Source organism: Colossoma macropomum, unplaced genomic scaffold, assembly GCF_904425465.1.
Source record: "Colossoma macropomum unplaced genomic scaffold, Colossoma_macropomum, whole genome shotgun sequence".
In the NCBI taxonomy this organism is placed as follows: domain Eukaryota; kingdom Metazoa; phylum Chordata; class Actinopteri; order Characiformes; family Serrasalmidae; genus Colossoma; species Colossoma macropomum.
This window is the reverse complement of record NW_023494801.1, coordinates 31473740-31497040: the sequence shown is the minus strand read 5'-3', so window position 1 is coordinate 31497040 and position 23301 is coordinate 31473740. Positions and strand designations below refer to the sequence as shown.

At 38.5% G+C, this 23301-nt stretch overlaps 1 protein-coding gene across 1 annotated transcript in view; it reads right to left on the bottom strand.

Moving 5' to 3' along the window:
- Positions 1-6906: 6906 nt before the first annotated feature.
- LOC118821634 (adenylate cyclase type 9-like) overlaps positions 6907-23301 on the bottom strand; it is a 72530-nt gene continuing 56135 nt past the window's right edge. The window contains exons 2-10 of the mRNA XM_036590340.1: positions 20069-20244; positions 18590-18697; positions 18218-18447; positions 17237-17339; positions 16579-16787; positions 16291-16450; positions 12358-12500; positions 8513-8536; positions 6907-8380 (exon numbers count right to left, since the gene is read on the bottom strand). Coding sequence (XP_036446233.1) covers positions 7129-8380; positions 8513-8536; positions 12358-12500; positions 16291-16450; positions 16579-16787; positions 17237-17339; positions 18218-18447; positions 18590-18697; positions 20069-20244 — 2405 coding nt within the window. The 3' untranslated portion in view covers positions 6907-7128. The remainder of the gene's footprint in view (positions 8381-8512; positions 8537-12357; positions 12501-16290; positions 16451-16578; positions 16788-17236; positions 17340-18217; positions 18448-18589; positions 18698-20068; positions 20245-23301) is intronic.

Below are 23301 nucleotides of genomic sequence, written 5' to 3'. Positions count from 1 at the left end.
ACACCGGCAGTGACTTTTCGCCTCTTGTCGCCCAAATCGCTGATCTTTCATCGCCTGTGGGTGTTTCTGACCTCAAGCGGACCGTTGATTTCATGCCAATCGCAAATCAGATGCATTCCTGCTAAAAATCCCGGTGAGAAATAGTTTGTGTGCTTTGTTTTTATTTAGTGTGTCTGTGCAGTCAGTTTGTGAGGAAAACGCTATTTGGTCTTTGTGATTACTCTATTTGCGGCGAAAGCACTGCCAGCATTATTCTATCTCTATTAGGAACAATTATCTAGAAACCAAAAAAGGACCGTACCGTTTCACAGTGGCGGAGATAAAGCACTTATTACGCTGCTCAATGCTCAATTCCTATTGGTAGTTGCCACATCACTTCGCTCCTTATTTGCATAAAGTTAAACTCCACTCAACTTTGTCCCGTCGCTGACTCCGCCCAGTTCGCGTTGCCACCGTTCACGCCACCCCGCGGGAAATCGCCAGCTCCCATTGAAAATGAATGAACTCCGGCCGTTTTGTCGCATCGCATTGCTGCCAGTGTGAATGCAGGGTTAGCGGCCGCCACTGAGCAGCCACTTCACCGCCACTGCGTGGCCACTTCACCGCTAGTTACTTCACCGTCACTGCTCTGTGACTTTTAAATTTACATTTACTTTTCAAATAAATTGCAATCCACACCAAAATACATTCCAAACACAAAAATGCATTCCAAAATATATTGCCATGTTAATAATATTAGTAAATATATTATAAAATACACTTATGTTGAAATTTATGAGGAAATATTACACATAGAAATGTACTATAGAAAAATACATGTATGTAAATGTATTTATGAAGTACATTTGAAAATGTATGAAAATGACCAAAATACTTTCGAAACCTTTTGAAGTGAATTTGTATTAACTTCAAAGTTATTAATTTATGTTTGTTAGTGTCAATTAAATAAAGAACACTTGAATTATATCATGTTTATTCTATCTATGACTTTTTTTTTTTACTTTTTACATTTTTTCTTTTACTTTTTTGTTTACATCTTTGGATTTATTAATGTCAATAACTCAATACAACTGTATATAGTTAATATTTACTATTTCATTTAATATATAATGTTTAAGAACTATAACGCAAATTCAGCATTTACCATGTCTTTTTACAGGTATCGTGTATTTTTTCATGCCTTCAAATCTCTCACTTCATTCTCAGTCTCAGCCTTTTGAGGGGCTTCTGACTTTGGTCCCCCTACACCAATCTACCAAATTTCTCAGGTGGCAGAATACTTCTGTGAACAGGACAGAATAAATGCACCTGAAAAAAAGCAGAAGCACTTTAAAAAATAAAAATAATATAGTGCTGGATAATTCACTGATGAGTCAAATGAAATGATAAAAATTCAGAAAAATCTCTGAAATGAAAAATTCAGAAAAATCAAAAATCATCCCATCAATCGAACAACCATCACAGGAAGAAGTAAATTTTAGTTGCCACATCACTAAATATTCTCTGTACAAAACCAAAATAACGCGGCTAACAGAACTACACAGCATTTTAGTGAAGCTATACATTCATATGTGATGGGTTACTATTATTTAGACATTTTTTCCAATTAACTTCGTAAAAAAATTATAGCCTGCAATGCTTGTAGGATGCAACTTATTAAGGAATGTAGCGGGTTCAAGTAATTCCTTATCTCCTAAAATCCCTAAACTCTAAGCGCCACAAACATAGAGCCCATGGCAAATCCCTTTAGAAATCCTTCATCGTAGCTGTGCAGATGATGTGACAGCTACCACAAAATATGCCCCAGGGGAAGTGGCTAATAAACCTGTCAGGTGCAGAGCGGCCGCTAATAACACTGCCGGCAAAGTGGTGGTCACTTATAAAAGTGGTGGTGAAGTGGCCGCGCAGTGAACAATTTAAAAAACTAAACTTGAAACACTAAATAGTAAATATAGTTAGCTAACTGACGAGATAACATAACCTAGCTAAGAGTAAAAGGCTAAGAACTACAATATCTACAAACACAATAACTCCGAACTAACAATAATAACTAACTAGAACACTGCATAACAAGCTAAATCCGATGAGACGATATGTATAGAAAACAATTCAAAACTGCGCCGGACTTCTCCCTCGCTCTAGTCTCGTGTGATTCTCATATTTAGGGGGCGTGACAGGGGTGGGAGTGTCATCAGGGGGCGGTAACACTGGTAGACTGATTTGCATACTGTGACCAAAGTAAGAAGACAGGTCATCCGCGCCTATAGCAGAGTTGAACCAGAGGGGCGCTGCAGAGGCGGAACTGATATTTTTACAGTTTGGAAAGATGTGTGCATATTTTATTTTTACAGACCAATACATTTCAGCTATTAATGAAAAAAAGGTCTTAATATGTAGTTACTCTTTAATACTACAATTACTGATGATAACAGAAACAACAGCAGTCATCATGATTTCAGATTTTTTGCATTTTACATTACAATATGTATGCTAAATTGATTGAAAAGTGCACAGGATGTGTCAGGTTACAGGCTAAAACTGAAAATTTTTGATTTTCTTTTTTACAGATGAGGCAGTGGTCACTGCTTTAATGGAAGCTAACAAGATCATTGGGAGAAAAAGCCTGCAGTGTCCAAAGCCTGGAGTTATGCAATTGTCATGTAATGTTCATGTAATTGAAATGTAAACTGGAATATAACAAAATGACCACAAAAATATATACTATAGGACTTTTTTGTAAAAAAAATGTAGATCTAAGGTACTAAGGTAGTTTTAACAGAAACTTTAAAATATTATTACATCCCAAGCAGTGTAAATTAATTGGAAAGTGTTCAATAGATTATTTGATGTTAAATTAAACTTAAAACTTTTGGAACAACTAAACTTTAGATGTATTTTTTCATGATAGTTTTTTATTATATAATTTTTTATTATATTTAACATTTATTGACAGATTATGTCTGTTGAAAATGTTTTAATAGGATTTAGAAGACAAAGTGACCGTTAACTGAAATAACTTTTCTTTATTTTGCTTTTAAAAAATCTGTACTTTGACAGGTGTATGTTGTAGATTAATTAAATACTTCTATAAAATAACAATTACACTGTTATTTAAAAGATAGCAACCTTCAAATTGTAGATTTTAAGTGTATTTATGCAGTACCTCAGTGACTTTAATACATTCTAGAGATGTTTTTTTAACAATGAAAATTTGTAATTCTGCTAAATGTTGGTCGTAAAATTACACAGAATATTTACAGGGAAAAGTTGTAATTTTACAGTAGTCCACTGTACAGTATTTTAATGTAAATTTATGGGAACTGTTTGGCAACTTTTGCTGCCAGACATCTTACCGTTTTACCGTACATGAAAACTTTAAGTCTGAATTTAGGTCTCATAGTACAGAGACAGCACTAGTGAAACCTGTAAACAATTTTTTAGTATTTTCCAAAAGGTATCTTTGGTGGTTGTTCTTGATCTCAGTGCAGCATTTGATATGATAGGCTATCCTACTACACTGGCTAGAAAACCTTGTAGGAGTAACAGGGATGGCTCTTTCCTGGTTTGGATCTTACCTGACTGATTATTATCAGTTTGTGAAGGTAAATGGTGAATCATCTGTTTGTACAAAAGTATGGTGCTCCACAAGGCTCTGTTGTAGGAGCTCTATCATTCACATTATATATGCTATGCACCAATTTCTACTGCTACACTGTGATAATATGACATATATGCTCACTCAAGTTTGTTTACAGTGGAGTGGAGGTGTGCTGACATCTTAGGGAGCCATCATGGTTTTGCTACCTTCTGGCTCTCTCTTTTTAGTTAGGCTTTAGTAGCTAGGACTGCTGGAGTAACTCTGTTGACACTATATATTCTTTTCAGTCACTCCAAACAGAACTAACTGTCTGGATATTTCTTTGCCAAGTTGAATAGCTGCCCATCCCTTGAGGTCTCATGCTGTTGATTCGTCTGCCTTGATTGGATGCCCCTTGCTCGCCCACCTTCTGCATCTGTTTGACCACCATGGAGGTTTCTGCTGTCCAGTGCTGTGCAAAAAGCCCCACCTGGATGCCACTCACCCTCCTGATGATACTTGTATCTGCACAGGCTCAAACTATTGAATCATAAACATTGTTTCACCTGCCTCACAATAGGATGAGCTCTCCTCATATCCATGCAAATATATCTCAAAGAAACTCTAAGGCTGTTCCTGGTTTTCTGTCCCACTAAGCTCTCCCCATTTGCTTTAGTAAACTGCTCTCACCTGAGGAGCAGTAGCTCCGCCCCTTCCTCTGCATCTATCTCTAAACCCCGTGTCTCTGCTGCTTTCACCAGCTGGCTGCATGAGCAGACTGTGTTTGTCCTTACACAGTGTGGATGCGTGAGGTAAATTGACCATATTGAGTTAGGTATGTTGACACGAGTTAAATGTTTATAATGTTAGTTTGTTATATTCATTGAAATGGTTCGTTTTATTTAAGATTTGTGTTATAGATTTCTTTCTTGAGTTTGTATTTGATTGCTGATGATATGGCTTGGTTTATTTTCTGTATGGTAGTGAATTTAAACCAACCAGACTGTGTACATCCAGTCTGTGTGAATTACCTCATGTTTGTGTAAAACAGGACTGTGAACCATGTGCCTTGTTGACCAGATTCTTCAATAAAGAAAGAATAGATTCAAGTGTCCCCTGTCCTCTGTGTTTTAATCACTCCAGAGCCAATTCCAGATGTTCATAAATGAAACTCTCACTATTGCTCTCACTGGTTTTCACTGGAAACAGTAACTGATTTTCATAGGTGCATTTCTCATTGTTACTCTGATAGGCCACTAACAGTTGTCATTATTTATGATTGGTTAATCTAAATACTTCTGTCCAATGACAGGTTGGTTTCGTTTTCAGTTTCTGTATTCAATATTGTATATTAATTGTAAAAATCCTATTCTCTATTTATATTGCGCTTATTGTGTTATTGTTTTGTTATCCAGTGTTGACCAGATGAGGATGGGTTCCCCTTTTGAGTCATAGTTCTTCTCAATTTTTTTTTCCTCTTGCTCTTAGGGACATTTTCCTTGTCACTGTCATCCTTGGCTTGTTCTTTGTGGCTTGGACACAGATTTTCTATAAAGGTGCTTTGTTTCAATGGTTGTTGTAAAAAGTACTACAGATATAAACTTGACTTAGAAAAAAAATACAGTGCATCCAGCAATTAATCAAGGCTTATGCATCTTTTATATAGAAATTGAAACACACTACCACACAGAAAGCATCACTTCTACACATTCCTATGTTTCACCCTGGCCAGTGTGGATGTGCTCACACGTAAAACTGTGTGGTAATAGTGCTATGCCATGCAAAATGTAAATAAAACTTTAGCAGTTAGATTAGCCATGATGTGGAGATTGGCCAAGACCAATCTGTGTCTTTTAAATAGATTGGTTAATCAGCTGAGTGGGTGAACAAGCAGAAGTTGTTAATTACTTGGAAATGTTATCAAACATGTTTGGAAACATTGTAGAAAATATGATTAGTTTCTTACCAGGGAAAATTACCTCCAGAGTGGTTCAGGTATTCAGGTAGGAAAACACCATTTTGTGCTTGTGTTTGTGCTAAGAGTAGGTCTGAGGAGGTGGTAGTGCAATCGCAGTTTTAGACAAAAATGTGCTTTTTGACAAAAAATAGCAATATGCCAGCATTATTCCATTACACTTTGCTTGGATATGCATGACAATTCTGAAACTATTTACAAACTCGCTTAACTAAAAATTCCATTTTTGGTGCCCTGCAGGTTTGTGCACAAATTTTATCCATACAAGCCCAAATTAATGTTCTCCAAATGGTTGTGTATATTCTCACATATGTCATTTAATCACAGCATCAGCAGCTCATTAATGTCTTACACACAAAATGCTTATTTTTCATAATCTTTTGATAATTTTTTCAATAACAGAATAGGTAATCTTGGTCCATAATAACACACAAAACATTCAAAAGTTCACTGTAACATTAGCAAGCCACATTCATTAATGAACTCTAAACTTTACCTACTTAAAAAAAATCGTCTAGCAAAACAGAAAACAATGGTTTAATTATTTCATGCCTGCAATGTCAAAGACTAATCTCTTTCACCTTTTTATCAGTGGTAGAAGAAATAAACATTGATATTTCACCAGAGTAGACCAGCAATAATTGTGCTGAAGTCAGTCAGTCAGAGACTGATGTATTTTCAAGTAGTCAAGTAAGAAGGTAAACTCCTATAGCAGTACACATGCTGAACTTTACAAATATATAAAAGTATAGCATAACCTACACACTAGTTAAGGATGATCTGAAATTATGTTATCAGATCAAATTAGTGATCTTTGCTAATACTGCTAGATCCTTTACCTTCTTTTTGATATTTTCTACACAATAAACAGTTTAAGATCAGAATTCTAATGGCAGCTTCTTAAACCATAAAATTAGTGACAACACGAAAACAATAAAAAGATAAAAATGGCAAAATATAAACTTCTACTAAAACGTTTCCACTTTCAAAAGTGCCTCTGGCTCAAAATGTCCTCAGGCACTTAATTGAAAGACACTTTATTTAACAGAGGTAAACAATGTTGAGAGCTAATGTAATATGAAGTGAGCAGTAGACTTATAAGCACAACAGGCAAAGTATGAGTGGGAATGGACTTATCTACAGCTAAGCTAACCCTACACCATGGTGTTTTACAGCAAGGCAACATAGGATAGCCTCACAAGCCTATGCACATAGACTCCCATGCAGACCTGTTCTGCAAGCAAGCAGGGATGCAAGACCACACTGTAAAAAAAAACTGCTGTAAATTTACAGAAAAAATCCTGCAACAATCTCCTGTATCCTTAAATACAGCAGATTACGGTAAAATTCTTTTTGTGAGAATGCATTTATCTTATCAAAGGTAAAAACAGGCTGGAAACTCTGCTGCCTGTTGTTTACTGTAACATTTACAGGATTTTTTCCAGTGCATATTTTAAGGTTTGGAGGCAACAATAAAGAGTATTGTGTATTGTGTAACTGCTTAGTGTTAAAGTTGGGTCCGTTTCAAAATAGACCCTTGTTCTTTGTCCTTCACTACTGTCTCTGTTTCACTAGTTTAAATCTGACAGGGACTCAGAGAAGGAGTAATTAAGTTAGGGTCTGTTTGTTTCACGAATACTGTCAGACCTCCACTTATGCTAGTCTCTGGAACAGAACTTAAGCGACCAGCAGATGCAGAATGTTGGGTTTTTGACTCTGTAGAAAGAGCCCAATTGCCAGCTGTTTTGTGATTAAACTCTTTGACAGCACCTCCCTGCCTCACAAGCCCTGAGCTAACAGAAACAGACATACCCATGCCATTACTACTGGCAGCAGACACCGTGTTTGCAATCTCATCAGTGGGGGACCGACCAATGCTGCCATCCAACTGTGCTCGGATCTCTGGTGAGACAGAAAGCTGGTACTCAGGAACAGGTCCGCTGTCCCCACTCTTTGGGTACAGAAAAGTTTTCATTTGGCCTTTGCCCTTCACATTGACTGTGCCCCGATAGTCAAATTCGTAGTCCATTCCACTAAGAACACAGTAGCTCTCCTCACTAACCTGAACACAACACTCTACTCCAGTTGTGTCCATTCGGCTTGCGATATTCACCGTATCCCCCCAGATGTCATACAGTAGTTTTGTTGTGCCTATGACTCCTGCAGTGAGAGGCCCATGGTTAAATCCAATTCGCAGTTTGAACTTGAAGCCCAGCATATTTTTATTAAAATCATCCACCACACGCATCATCTCCAGGGCAAAGTCGAACAAAGCACGAAGGTGAGCGTGCGGATGTGCCTGGTCACTACAGTGTTGTGTGTTGAGACCTGATGCTGCCATGTATGTGGCACCAATGGTCTTGATCTTTTCAATAGTGGAGAAGTCAGGTTTACGCAGAAGCTCATCAAAGTCACCAATGAGCTCATTGAGCACACGATAGCACTCCTTGCCGCCCTCATAGCTCTCCTCATAGAACTCACTGAAGTTGACAATGCTGCCAAAAATGACACCCGCATTATCATGATTTTTTGAATAGCTCTGGGTCACCTTGAGCTGGTCTGCCACATGGATTGGGATGATATTACGCAGGAGCCAGTCCGCCTGGTCCTTCATGTTCTGGATCTTAATTCGGTGCTGGTCGGCTTCCATGTTGCCATGGTAGTGGAGTCTATAGCTTACTTCAAACTCACGGTTAAGGAACCAGACAAGAAGCAACAGCAGAAAGAAGGACAGCACAGCTTCACTCCCCAGCACATTCTGGAAATTGAGCCCAGGGTCCATGGAAGACTGAACTACACTGCTGTTGTTGTCATTGGAGCCAACGGATCTGGAGAAAAGACAGAAAAACAAAACAGAAGTCATCCACTTAACTTAGTAGGAGAACTAAAGGTATAAAATGTCAGAATCAAAAATTAGTAAACAGTAACCTTCATTTCTCACGTTAAATTTTAACACTCACCTGAGGAAGAACCTTTCCCATGCACTGAAATATGGGAACAACAGAGGAAACAGCAATAACCATTCTATTTCTTTAAAATAATTATACAAATCAGGATTAGGGAGTATAAAAGCAATGGAGAATGCACACTGATGTGCCAGAAGTCATTGGACAGGAACTAATATCATGTAGGACCCTCTCAAGCCTGGCTGTCTTGAAGGATGTTGAGCCATGGTGTCTGGATAGCCACCCACAGCTCCATGGTATTTGTAGGTGCCGGATCTCGGGTGTGAATGGACCTCTCCACCATATCCCACAAATGCTTGATTGGGCTCAATGCAGGTCACACCATTCGTTGGAACTCTTCAGAATACTTTATTCTGCTGGAATATCCCTTCACTGTGGTGGTCATCTGACATGGCTTGGCTGTCATCTGACATGGCTTGGCTGTCATCTGACATGGCTGATATAAAACATAACATAGCTGCAGAAGAAAGGCTTGAAAATTTCTACCCACTCCCACAGCTAGAACTAGAGAAGATTATCTCCTCTGCAAATTGTACAACCTGCACACTTGATGCAATCCCCTCAAAATTACTCAAAGAAGTACTACCAGTTATCATTAATCCTCTTTTAACTATAGTAAACTCGTCCCTTAGCCTGGGCCATGTACCCAGAGCTTTTAAACTAGCAGTTATTAAGCCTCTGATCAAGAAACCAAACCTTGATGCTAGCGTATTGTCTAATTACAGGCCTATATCTAACCTGCCATTTATATCTAAGATCTTAGAAAAAGCCGTAGCCCAACAACTTAGTTCATATCTACATAAGAACCACATATTTGAGAAATTCCAATCTGGATTCAGGCCACATCACAGCACTGAGACAGCTCTAGTTAAGATAACAAATGATCTTCTTCTTGCCTCTGATCAAGGCTACATATCCCTGTTGGTGCTACTTGACCTCAGTGCAGCTTTCGATACGATAGACCACAATATTCTCCTAGAAAGGTTAGAAAACATGGTTGGAATCACAGAGACAGCCCTATCGTGGTTCAAATGTTACTTAACGGAACGTTATCAGTTCGTACAGGTAAATGACTTATCTTCCAATTATTCACAAGTAAGATCTGGAATTCCGCAAGGCTCTATTTTAGGACCATTATTATTTACATTATACATGTTACCGTTAGGCACAGTTATAAGTAGCCATGGCATTAACTTTCATTGTTACGCAGACGATACGCAATTATACATATCAGCCAAGCCTGATGACAAATACAGGTTAAAGAAAATAGAGGACTGTGTAAAAGATGTGAAAGGTTGGATGTCACGTAACTTCCTCCTCCTAAACAGTAACAAAACAGAGGTTCTCCTTCTGGGTCCAAAAGTGGCAAGAAATAAATTATCAGGTTTAACTTTAAATCTCGCTGACTTTCCTGTTATACCAGGTTCAGCAGCAAAAAATCTTGGTGTAATACTCGATCCAGATTTATCATTCGATCAACACATAGACAGTATCACTAGGACAGCTTTTGTACATCTTCGCAATATCGCCAGAATAAGAAATGCCTTATCACTGCGTGATGCAGAAACATTAGTACATGCCTTTATTACCTCAAGGCTAGATTACTGTAACGCACTACTATCAGGATGCACCAGCAGGAATTTAAGTAAACTTCAACTAGTTCAAAATGCTGCAGCCAGGGTTCTCACTAAAACTAGAAAATTTGATCATATCAGTCCAGTTCTATCATCACTCCATTGGCTGCCTGTTAAATTCCGTATTGATTACAAAATTCTTTTATTGACGTATAAAGCCCTACATGGGCTCGCTCCTGAGTACCTGCAAGACCTTATTTCCCGTTACGAGCCACCACGATTACTCAGATCACAGAGTGCTGGCTTTTTAATAGTTCCCAGAATTCAGAAGGTTTCATCTGGGGGAAGAGCCTTTTCTTAGAAAGCCCCCAAACTCTGGAATGATCTTCCAGAAAATGTTCGGGACTCAGACTCAGTCGCAATATTCAAATCTAGGCTGAAAACTCACTTGTTTAGTTTAGCTTTTGGTAGCTAATGTTTCCCCTTGGATAAAGGCAGCAGAAGAAGGGGTCCATGGACGCAGGGAATTATAGTAAACTGAGACGCTGGTGCTGTCGTCTCGCCGCTCGCACGCGAACACTCAGGTTTGTGGAAGGTGGAGCGGAGGGATGCCAAATTGTTTCAGGGTGCTCCCGTGTCTGTGTGCCCTTTTGGTTCGCTCCTTTTAGTTAAGCTGTTATAGTCAGATCTGCCGGAGTCATTAGCCACACTCTGGAAATGTTTTACATACTACTATACATACACCCATACAGAACTAAACTAACTCCATTTCCCTACCTTTCTTCCGAGAAAACGACTGCCCACCTGTCCGGCCGGACACTGCTGGATGAGTTGTAGAGCTCTCCGGCTACCCGCTTCTGACCAGTTACCCACAACCCAGTCACCGCCACCTGCCTTGGACTGGCTGCCCACTCTACACTGAAGTCTCCTAACTATTACTACCTCCTAACTATTACTACCTCCTAACTATTACTACTACTACTACTACTACTATTAATATTAGTAGAATAATAATTTTGTACGTAGTTTGACCAGAGGAGGACGGGTCCCCCCATGTGAGCCTTGGTTCCTCCCAAGGTTTCTTCCTCAGCTCTGAGGGAGTTTTTCCTTGCCACTGTCGCCCCTGGCTTGCTCACCTGGAGGATTTACATTTCATGTTGAAACTTTGTTCTAAACGGATTTCTGTGAAGCTGCTTTGTGACAACATCAGTTGTAAAAAGCGCTATACAAATAAATTTGATTTGATTTGATTTGGTACATGAAGTCCATGAAGGACTGCAATGGTCAGTGAAACATAGTGGTCACCAGTCATGACATGTTTAGATGGACCAACGCACCCAATACATGCCATGAAAACACACCCCACACCAGTATGAAACCACCATCACCAGCCTGCACAGTGCCTTGTTGACAAATGGGGTCCATGGCTTCATTGGGTTTGCACCACACACGAACCCTATCAACAGCCCAAAAAAACTGGTACATTTGTTTTGGGATCATGCCACATTTGGCCAGTTCTCTAGGGTCCAGTTAGCAACCTCACAAGCCTAGCTGGTGTTAACAGAGGCACTCTGGTGGGTCTTCTGCTCCCGTACACCATGGAAGCTAAAGAACGCTACACTGACCTGCAAAATATGTGTGTGGGGTTTCCTGCATTGAATTTGGAAGTGATTTCTGCCAGAGTTGCTTGTCTGTTCACACAGACAATTCTAGCCAGACGCCACCGGTCAGGATCATAAAGCACCCATGGGTGGCCATTGCACTGTCCACTGTGTGTGGTATTGCCTTCTATGACGTATCCGCGGTACACAAATGACACTGTGGATCGAAGACAACTTCGGAAATGGAACGTCCGGTCTTTCGGTCACCCACTATCATACCTCGTTCGAACTCTGATAATTCATGTTGCCTTGCCATCAGCACGCTGGCCAGTGGTCACTCACAAGATAACACCTCACAACTTACACAGGTGTGGCTGTTCCCAAGCCGTCCCCTTCATAATCAATTTATGTATTGCTCCACAATGACTTTTGGCACATCAGTGTACTTTAATATGGTGTACTCTCTCAAACTACACTCAAACTGCAGAGGAAGAACACGGCAGTATAATATAGTGCAGTAGTGATATAACACTTATTAACATAAATTAAATGGGTTATTTTTAAATATGAATAAAAATCCAGGACATAAAAAAATTAAAAATACAATTCAGCTCAAAACACCAAAGTTGTGAAAAGAATGTTTGCAAATTCTTGAGTCTCCAACCTGCTAGGGTGACTCCAAAGTACCACAAGAAGCACAAGCCCCACCATGGTTGCCAAGGATGAGCGCATCCAAAAACTCAGTTGGCAGAAGTTACAGTACTGGATGATGGTTATAATGACCGTACAGCAGATGAATACAGTGAACTGGAGAACAGAAGTGAGAGTGTTTTTCAGACTTCTTTTAACAGCCTTTGTATCATATATTACCAACTAAATTCACCACATGATTGAAGTTTAAACAGACTGAAACTGTTGTCTTCATTGTGTGCCACTCTTAATTAGTCTGCTTATATTACACCCCGCTACACTGGTATTTTGGTTATTCAAAGATGAACATTTATTTATTTTTCAGTGGACCAATTATATATAGCAAATAAAAGTTAATTATCAATAAACCCAACAGTCAAAATCCAATATTTGTTGGTGAGCTGGAAAACCAATAAAGTTCTGATCTCACTCAACAGCAACACAGCTGTTTTCAATATTCAGTCGTGGACAATACAGTTACAAGTCTAAACCTGTGAATGAGTGTGGTGATGTAAAACAGATAAATACCACTGATGTACCTACAGACAGATGCATTGTGACATCTATGGTATTATTGTCAGAGTTCGCATACACTCTAGAAAAAGCCAGGTGGACTTGTGCTGAGTGAATTCACAGACCATTACTAACTAAACTAGGTCTTGGAGACAACTAAACAATGTCTTGGATCAACTTCAGCCTGAAATTAAAAACATGCAATTACTTGTTCAGGTATCTAAAAAATATCAACTTTAGAAAACCAACTTTTTGGGGAAAATGCATAACATTAGAGCCAACGTGTCTGAGTACTGAAGATGAACGGCCAGTATTTTGGGAAGTGAGTGACTGCAAAGTGACACGATACACCATTGGATTGTTAAATAAGTTTAGTTTGCTTTCCTTTCTTTCAATATATACATGCCTACATGTTTCCTTGGGCTGCTACTGACTCTCAGATTCCTTACAATATCTCTCTCATACATGCATCATACCTCACCTCATTCTTTAACAGATTGTTACTAATGACAATATGTTTGCTTATTTTCTCTGTTTCTCTTTACTAAGTCAACACATTCTACTAATTCACTACAAACTCAAAATCTGTACTCTAACCAGCATCACTGTGTGCACTAGAACTAAACAAGCACTGAAAAAACACTTGATCATTTGACATTTGTGCATTTGAAGGCCTGGGTTGTGAAATAGTGCTAATAGAAAAGAGAAATCTAGTCTAATACTTAGATAAAATAGAAAGCAGTGATTCGAATTTGTCAATTCACTTTGACCTTTATTTAAATGTAAACAGGACATATAAAAGATATTTTGATGTTTTACCTTCTGAACATCATTATTTTTTCTAAATAATAATGAAGAACCGTTAAACGTTCCCAGTTTTGTTCATGGTGCAGGGTTCTTCTGGCAAATGCTAGTTTCCCTATATTCCCTTACTTTATGTCACTTTTTTGGGGGACTGGGCTGCAGGGTGTGCCATGCTACACAAGGAAGAATCTCTCTCTCAACAAGAATCTCTCTTGTCTCACAACAGTGGATAGGTGATGGAAATGAAATGGATCTTCAGAAATGATGTAAAGAGTATCAGGATTTTGATTAGGCATAACACAAGAATTAGATTAGTTGCTGTTTAGATTTTGTCGTAAACACACAAGGGGGCTCTATGTGTGTGTGTGTGTGTATATATATATATATATATATATATATATATCAGCTCCACTTACTATATAGGTGCACTTTGTAGTTGTACAGTTACAGATTGTATCCATCTGTTTCTCTGCGTACTTTGTTATCCCCCTTTTACCCTGTTCTTCAGTGGTCAGGACCCCAATGGACCCTCACCGAGCAGGTACTATTTGGGTGGTGGATCATTCTCAGCACTGCAGTAATACTGTTGTGGTGGTGGTGTGTTAGTGTGTGTTGCGCTGGTAGCACCAACCAAAATAGAGATGTCGGCAGGACTGACCAGGTGCTCAGGGGATGTGCTGACCAGCTTGTGGATGGCCTAACAGACATCTTCAGTATTTTCCTGAAATTGTCTATGTTCTGTCACAATGACTAATGGTTTGTAGTGTGCTCACTCTGATCATCATGAAGTGCTTTAAGCAGTTGGTGATAAAACACATAAAGAGTAGTGTTCCACTCTGGATCTATTTCAGTTTGTGTATCGCCCCAACTGGTCTACAGAGGATTTCATATTCTCTGCTATTCACCTCTCCCTGACCCACTTAAGCATAAAGGACGATTATGTGAAAATGCTATGCATAGACTTTGAGTCAGCGTTCAGCCCACTATTCCATAGCAACTCATTGGAAATAAGCTTGCTGGGCCTGAACACCTCCCTCTGCAAGGGAGACCTCAGTCTGTCAGGATTGGCAACACCATCTCCAGCACAACATACTGAACATTGGTACTCCCCAGGGCTGTGTGCTCAGTCCCCTGCTATTCACACTGCTGACTCACGACTGTGGAGCAAAGCATAATTCAAATCACATAAGGTTTGCTGATGATACTACAAGCGTGGGCATCATTACCAACAGTGATGAGTCAGCATACAGGCAGGAAGTGAAAGGCTTGCAGAGTGGTGCAGGGACAATAATCTTTCTCTTAATCTTGATAAATGAGAGACATGAATCCTGACGGTGTTTAACTTTGATTTGACTTTGATTGTTTTGATTGTGGGCCTGTGGTGACCACTCTCTGCTGCACATCAATGTTTTAACTGTGGAGAGAGTCAAAAGTTCCTCTGTGTGCAAAACGCTGACACCCTCACCTAGACACTCAACAATACCTGCATGGCCAAGAAAGTCACTTCCTATGATGGATGAAGAGAGCAAACCTCCTCCATTCCATCCTCAGTACTTTCTACAATGGGACTTTCTTGCAGCTGTCTCACTGTCTGGTAAGGATTAGTCGACATGGCCAACATAACACAGACTGCTAATATAGTTGAGGCACTAATTTTAAAGAGAGAACACATATTGTAAAAATTGTTAAATGGACAAAATTCATGTTTAAATAGGACTTTGGTGAGTATCTCCAAAAGGATATTAATACTGTATCCTGTAAGATTTTCACATTACTAGTCTGGTAAATATATTACTGCTATATATTTTAATTATTCTTGTTGTTACCATGGGCAACAATGCATCAAGGCAGCTCTGTTTCAAACAGAGTACGTCCAGAAGTGCAGAATACTGATCAAAGAATTTTTCAGTGGTGATTTACTTTTAATATGCTTTTTTACAAACCCATTTCCAAAAAAGTTGGGACGCTGTGCAAAATGTAAATAAAAATATATGATAATAATATGCAAATCATGTAAACCATATTTTTAAAGACAAATACTACAAAGACAACATCAAATGTTGAAACTGAGAAATATATGAAAAGAAAAGAAAAATATATGCCCATTTTGATATTGATGCCAACAACATGTTCCAAAAAAGTTGGGACAGGGGTATGTTTAACACTGTGTTTCATCACCTCTTTAACAACACTGTGTAAGCATTTGGGAACTGAGGAGACCAATTGATGTAGTTTTGAAAGTGAAATATTTTCTCATTCTTTTTTTGATATAGGATCGTATTTTTCATTTCATAATGCACCAAATGTTTCAGTGGGTGACAGGGCTGGACTGCAGGCAGGCCAGTTTATCACCCAGCCTCTTTTAATACAGAGCAATGCTGTTGTAATACATGCAGAATGTGGTTTACATTGTCTTGCTGAAAGAAGCAAGGCCTTCCCTGAAAACGACAATATATACATGTTATATTGCCAAAACACATATATATTGTACATATATTTTGCACAGCATCCCATCTTTTTTGGAAATGGGGTTGTACCCATATCTTTATACTGCATTTATACTGCCCCTGTGGTCTAGGCACATGCCCACCTGAATGGAGGGGTGCATATTGTATGTAATGTGGGAAAAGACCGTCACAGCAGGTAATGAAACAAGTACTGCTCCAATCAGATGGCGGGGGACCCAGCCAGAGGTAAACCACAGCAGGGTTCTGGTGCAATTCAACACCTTGTCCAGAAAAAAGGCTCTCCTAAAAAGTAAAAACAGAGTGATAGTGTAAAACCCCATTTATGACTAACATTAAGAAAAGTTCTAAAGGAAGAACACATTCCATCATTAATACATCTCATAACCATTTTACCCAGTTTTCTTACTTACTGAATAGCCAGTACAAGTGCCAGACATTCTATCATGACAGTCACTGCAGTCACAATGAGCGCATCAACTGGCAAGGACTGGTGGGTAACCAGAGGCTGGAGGAAACAGGACAATGAGAGAACTAGAAGGACAAAGCAGCACAAAAGCATGTCCAGGAAAGAGCTGAATGTCGGACTAGCAAAGGTCTGGACAGGGGACTGTGTCTTCACCTGCAAAGGAGACAGAGAGGAAGGGAGGGAGGGATGGAGAAAGGAGGGGAAGGAGAGAGAGAGGATGGAAGAAAGGGATGAAGGAAGGAAAGAAGAAAGGAAGAAAGGAAGGAAAGGAGAGAGAAGTAGATGTGAACAATCAGCTAAGCCTTTTTGAAAGCATTTAAAGTCAAGCCTTCTTCTAAATCTGCTCCAGCAGAGGGCAGCACAGACTGAAAATTTGGAAATGGGCTTTTTATAGGCTCCAGTAGCCCTGCAGTGATTTTTCTCCTAACACTGTCCCTGAATAACCAGTGTTTGGCACTTGTGTTTTGTGAGAGCTCCAAATCTATGTTGGTCCAACAAACATGAGTATAGTTTAGCTATTGTCAGAGGTGCATAAAAAGAGACTGAAAGCAATGAGACATTAAGTAAAAGACAGGCAGACAGGAAACTAGACAGGTATTCACCTCCTCCTGGTAGCTGGTCCTGTAAGATGTTTCCAAGGATTTATCTAAAAAGTTGTGGCTCAGCTTGGTGATGGGGGGCTTAGAGAAGTAATCCTTCATCAGACTGGAAAATTTAGAAAAAAAACCAATGTACTGAAACACAAAATAGTGATGAGCAGGTTTTCAAATGATTGAATGAAATAAAGCTTTAATCAGGTAAGTTGGTGCAGGTTATCAAAAGACACATTTCTCTACAAACACATAGATGACTAGCGGTTTAAAGCCACTGAGGGGAGCATAAAGTAAAATGCTATTTTCATTTGCATTAAAATGCAATCTGCTGCAATTCTGATTTCTACTATTAACCGGAGCCATTCTTGAAAAAAAAAGTGGACAAAAAATGTGTTTTACAGATTATTATACATTTAATTTTACCAAATTAAGCAATAGCTTGTAGTCCCATACAGAATCAAGTTATTCTATAAACATTCCTCTATACATTTTAGCAGATTAAACTACAGTTGTAGAAATACATTGCAGATTTTCAATGAACCTTCCAATGTCATTTGTAGATAATACAATGCAAGCAATGCTATCATAAGTATACCTTTGCAGAACCCACTTTATAATGTCATATTTTTCAGCATAGATAAACTCATGTGATTGCAATGTTCTTTTCTTTTCTGTTTTAGTAATTCCCTGATTTTTATCACAACAGTATAGCCAATTCCCACCAGCTGTAGACACACAGCAGCTACTAACTTGATCGAGTTAAAGCCAATTACTTCATCACCTCGAGCTGCTGTTTCCACAACACTTGAGATAGCTTCACAATGCTTGAAACTGAACACGGCACATTATTTATTCTCATTTCTTTGGCAAGCATCATTATACATCAATAGGGAGAGAGAACATTAAGTGAAAACTTAGCCAGTTGTGCTCTTGTGGTCTCCAGGCCAGAGAACTCTTTATATACCCAGTAAAAAAAAAATCCGATCCTACCTGTCCTCCTTTATAACATCCACAAAATGTGCATCACTCCTCTCTCTGAAGTTCTTGGAGCGCAGTGGAATGAGGGCAGAGTGGTTCATTGTGGTGACCACGCCTCCTCCTCGCTTTTTCTCCTTCTCATGTAGAATATTACACAGCAAAGCATGGCTGTTGGCCAGAGCCTCCTCTCGGTGGGGGCTAAGGAGGCCATTCATGGTCAGTGAGTTCCTGTTTAAAGTCATCTGAGGGAGATCCAGGTTTTAAAAATGAAAAATATACAGCTGTTGCAAATTAATTCATCTGTGGTAATTTGGGCCAAATAATACATCATCTTTTGGTACTAAAGCAAGAACTTTAAATTCATGAGAGGAATTGGAGCTTTACCTTTGTGTCTTTGGTCTTTTCATCACTACTAGCATTATGAACAGCTCCTTTCTCAAAGTTCAGATCCTCTGCAGAAATCAGGACCACATTGCATGAGGGACAAGGAGACTGGAGGGATTGAGACAAATCAGAAGATGAAATGAAATTACATATGGAAGCTAAAAAAGAGAATCTGGAAACGTTAAGTTTTCTGGTATAAAAAGGGAACAAAAAAAAGTCATGGCAAATGACACATATTTGACAATATAGTGTATATAGTGTATAGACAATATAGTGTATATAGTGTATAGATTTAAATGTTGTGTTTCATCACACAGCATGTCATGGCTAAAAGTATGTGAACACACATTCATTTGTGTTTACTGAACATCTCTTTCTAAAACTATGGTCATTAGTATTGAGTTGATCCAACCTTCAGATCAAAGCTTTAATAGCCTCCAATCTTTGGGGAAGGCTTTCCATATTTTGTAACATGGCTTGCATTTGGGTATCCACCACACCAAGATTTGCACATCAGACTGTTAGATGATGAAGCCTGATTCTTCACTACGGAGAACACATTTCCATGATGTCCAATGATGGTGTGCCTTACAACACTCCAGTCAGTGCCTGGCACTGTGCATGCTATACCTATGAAGATTGCAGGGATATATGCTTGATTTTATGCATCTGTTAACAATAGGTGTGGCTGTAACAGCCATCTCACTAACTAGAAGAAGTGTCCACACACTTTTAGACAAGTAATGTAGATTAGGTGTGTATAATGGCAATAAAATCTGTAGTTACAAACTTGGAAATAGTAAGAATTGCTGCTCGCTGACTGTGGCATGGGCTGAACAAATAAAAAAAAATAGTCATGGGGATATTTAGTCATGCCAGTGCATCATTAAGTCAGCATATGATGGAATAATTTAAATAATAAACATTGATGGATATTTTAAGGAAAATCAGAAAATCAGAATGGACTACAAACATTAAAATTCACAAATATCCAACCAGAAGACATGCAAAACTCTGAAAGATTTCTGAAAAATAAGTAATGCTGATTTAGATGCAAACCCCAATATTTGTGTTATAATTTCAAAATGTGCAACAGATCTAACAGTTAATGGAACAAAAATAGAATGTGAAAGTATTATGATGTGACAGACCCTCAACCGAACCTGATTTGCTTAGCACATTCAGTTACTGATGTGTTTTTAGTTGTCTTTAATCAACTCACTTACTGTACATTATAGCAATGGCATAACAGCTTCACTGAACAAAGCTTCCCATAAAATAACACCAATTGTTTAGAGAACAGCTTGTAAACCCTCTTTAGTATAACAAACTTAGTAAATGCAAAAAATGAAATTAAACACAACAAAGTAATGTCATAGACTGCAGAACATTCAGATATATTCTACTCATAATAAGTTAAACAAACCCACAAAATGGAAGAGATATGTTTTCTCCATGGTCCCAAGACCAAAGACTGACCTTAGCTCTGTCTGCACTGGGTAGCAGTGCCGAGGCTGAACCTGGGAGGTCAGGACTTTGGGTGTGTAGATTGCTGCTCAGAGACTCCTCTTGCGCAGCTTCAGTGAAGCCTAGATGTGAGCAGCTGCACTGAGAGCGTTCCATCTTTCTCCCAGAGATCAGGTAGGTCTTCAGGCCTGTAGGCAAAACACATGCTCACCATCATCCAGAAAGTCCCAGCAGTTTATATTAAAATGCTTGTCACACTAACAGTTTGATGAAAATGAAGAAATAATGGCAGTGGCAAAAGGGGAGGATCCAAAGAAAACAATATGGTCAGTTGATAAATGGAATAATAATCAATAAGCTAATAAATTATAGAAATATTAGATGGCTACAGGCTCTATTTTTTCCAGACCAAACTGGCCTTCAACAAAGCACCAAAGTATAAATTTACAAACCATTTGAATGATAATGAGAATCACAAATATTTAATTCCTTTGCTCCTCTGCGCTGGCCTTTACTATTACATTCAAATGGTATAACTAATTTGTGTTCAATTTTATATTTTTTAGCACATAAATATAATAAGGCTACCATTTAAAAAAATCATGTCTGCTTTATGCAAAATTTGTGTGTACGCAAGTACTTTTGTGTACCTAAGTAGACTCACGTATTTACTGAATAGATCGAAATCGAGTCTTAGTTTTGTATTATTATTAGCCACAGGCATTGTATTGACCAAAAGTAAACCCCTACTAAAATCTGTCAAGTTCCACACAGCTTCAGGCAGTTCTAATTTGATCAGTTTTATTTATGATTTTTTTCTCAAGCTGAAATTTCATGAGCCAAGTCAAGATGCCAACATGCGACTCAAGTCTGTGTTGCTGACTCTCTAGCTGACACCCTAAACAATGATCTTCAATCTGTCACTAAAAATATATCAGTCAATCAATCAACCTTTATATTCACCCTGATCAGTTTAATTTAATTTAATCAGTTCAGGGTGAACATAAAGGTTGATTGATTGACCCACACCTCCTAAAGTGGTGGGGCAAAACATGTTTAAAAAAAAAAGCAGCTGGCTGAGTGACACAATGCAACTAGGCCACTGACTAAAATTGCCATTGTCTCTATGAACCTATTCAGATGTGGGTAGTAACTAGTTGCATTTACTCAAGTACATGTACTTAAGTAAACTATTGATGGATTTTTACTCCCCAGAGTATTTTCAAATCATATTACTTTTACTTGTACTGAAGAGAATAAAGGAATCTTTTTACTCTGTTACATTTTAGCCGTTCGTATTTAGTTACTAATTCCATTATTTGTGTTTAATTTCAATATGTTTTGATGGTGGCAATACTTGTACTGCTTTGTGATCAGTTACATCTCTGACTTTGGAGCTTTGTATTTTAGACCAAAAAAATATAGAGCTGCTGATAAATGCTGGATGTAGCAAGAAGATCCACTGCAGTACTTAGTAGATTTTTGACCTGCTTCTTTTGTATTTCTACTCAAGTTGTTTTGGGGAAGGTAGTTTAACTTTAACTTTATGCAAGTATCAATTCATTTGCTTGAGTACTGATTTAAGCTCCTCTACCCACCTCTGAACCTGATCATGAACAGTGCCAGTAGTTGTTTTGATGCTGCTTTAGTAACTGCAGGCTTAGACAGCAATATTTGTTAGCTAACATTTTTGAAGAACATCAGGCTGTTATCATACCCAGTTCATTTTCCAACGACAGCAGCACAGGTTTTTTTTTTTTTCATCTTTTTCCTTTGGTTTGGATGGTGGACTGCAGGGACTAAAGTGAACTAAATTTCACATGTGTGTGTTTGTTTATTGATCAAAAGTTTTGGAGGGATGCAAGTGCTCTGTTACTCTCACATTCATCACCATGAACACAGAAAAACAGAAAGAGAAGCTTATCATCTATGTGTATACCAAGTTTAACCGATCACGTTAAACAATTTCCAAACAATTTCCATTAGGTAGAACCAAGTGGCCATGAAATAACCTTTTGTGAACAAGTAAAGTTTTAGTTTAACATTTATTTGCAACTTAGTTTAAATAAAAATTAGTTTAAATTTAAACAAGTTTAATAAAAACTTGCTTTAAACACAGGTTCACAAATGAGTTTTCCTTTACTATATTGCATCTGTAGGTCTCTGTTAATAAACGTAAACTAGCCAAAACAAATTTACTATAAAATGAAATAGTGTTTGTATAAATTCAGAAAAAAAGAAATATGCCAGTCACAACTGCATATGTGTACATATTTCTATATTGTGGTCTATTTACACAAAGTTAGGATAGAGTCAGGAGTTTCTTCTATCATTTATGTAGGAATAGGCACTCCCAAAGTTTTACGCTGTTGCACTGACGTTGAACCGTATGCTTGCACTGGGTAGGTATGTCCAACCGGTCAAAACAAGTTCAAAACAAAGTGTGTGCTGTACCCTGATTGGTGTGCTTGCTTCGCGCTTCTTTAGTTTTTATGCACACATAAGCCAAAAGGAACAACAGATTTCGCATAATGTAGTGGAGTAAAAAGTAAGATATTTGACTTTGAAATGTAGTGGAGTGAAAGTAAAACGTCACCAAAATTGGAAATACTTCAGTAAAGTACAGATACACGAAAAAACTACTGAAGTACAGTAACAAATTATATTTACTTCATTACTGTCCACCACTGGTTATTGCAGTGTCAAGATGACAAAAAGACTGACTTAAAACAGTAATCCTGACCGCCTAACACTAAACGATCGAGATGACGCGAGCGTGACGCAACTCTAGCAAGACACTTATGATTTTGTTAGACCAAGATGGTGCTGTGTTAACATGTCGTTTAAGCTGTCTCTCAAGCTTTTTCGGGGTTGCGGTTACCATTCAGCTGTGTGACCAATTTTCATGAAAAAAAAAAATATATATATATATATAGAAACTTGAGTGACATCCCATTCTTAATCCATAGGGTTTAATATGATGTTGGCCCACCCTTTGCAGCTATAACAGCTTCAACTCTTCTAGGAAGGCTTTCCACAAGGTTTAGCAGTGTGTTTATGGGAATATTTTACCATTCTTCCAGAAGTGTGAGGTCAGACACTGATGTTGAATGAGAAGGCCTGGCTCGCAGTCTCTGCTCTTATTCATCCCAAAGGCATTCTATCAGTTTGAGGTCAGGACTTTGTGCAGGCCAGTCAAGTTCTTCCACACCAAACTCGCTCATTCATGTCTTTATGGACCTTGC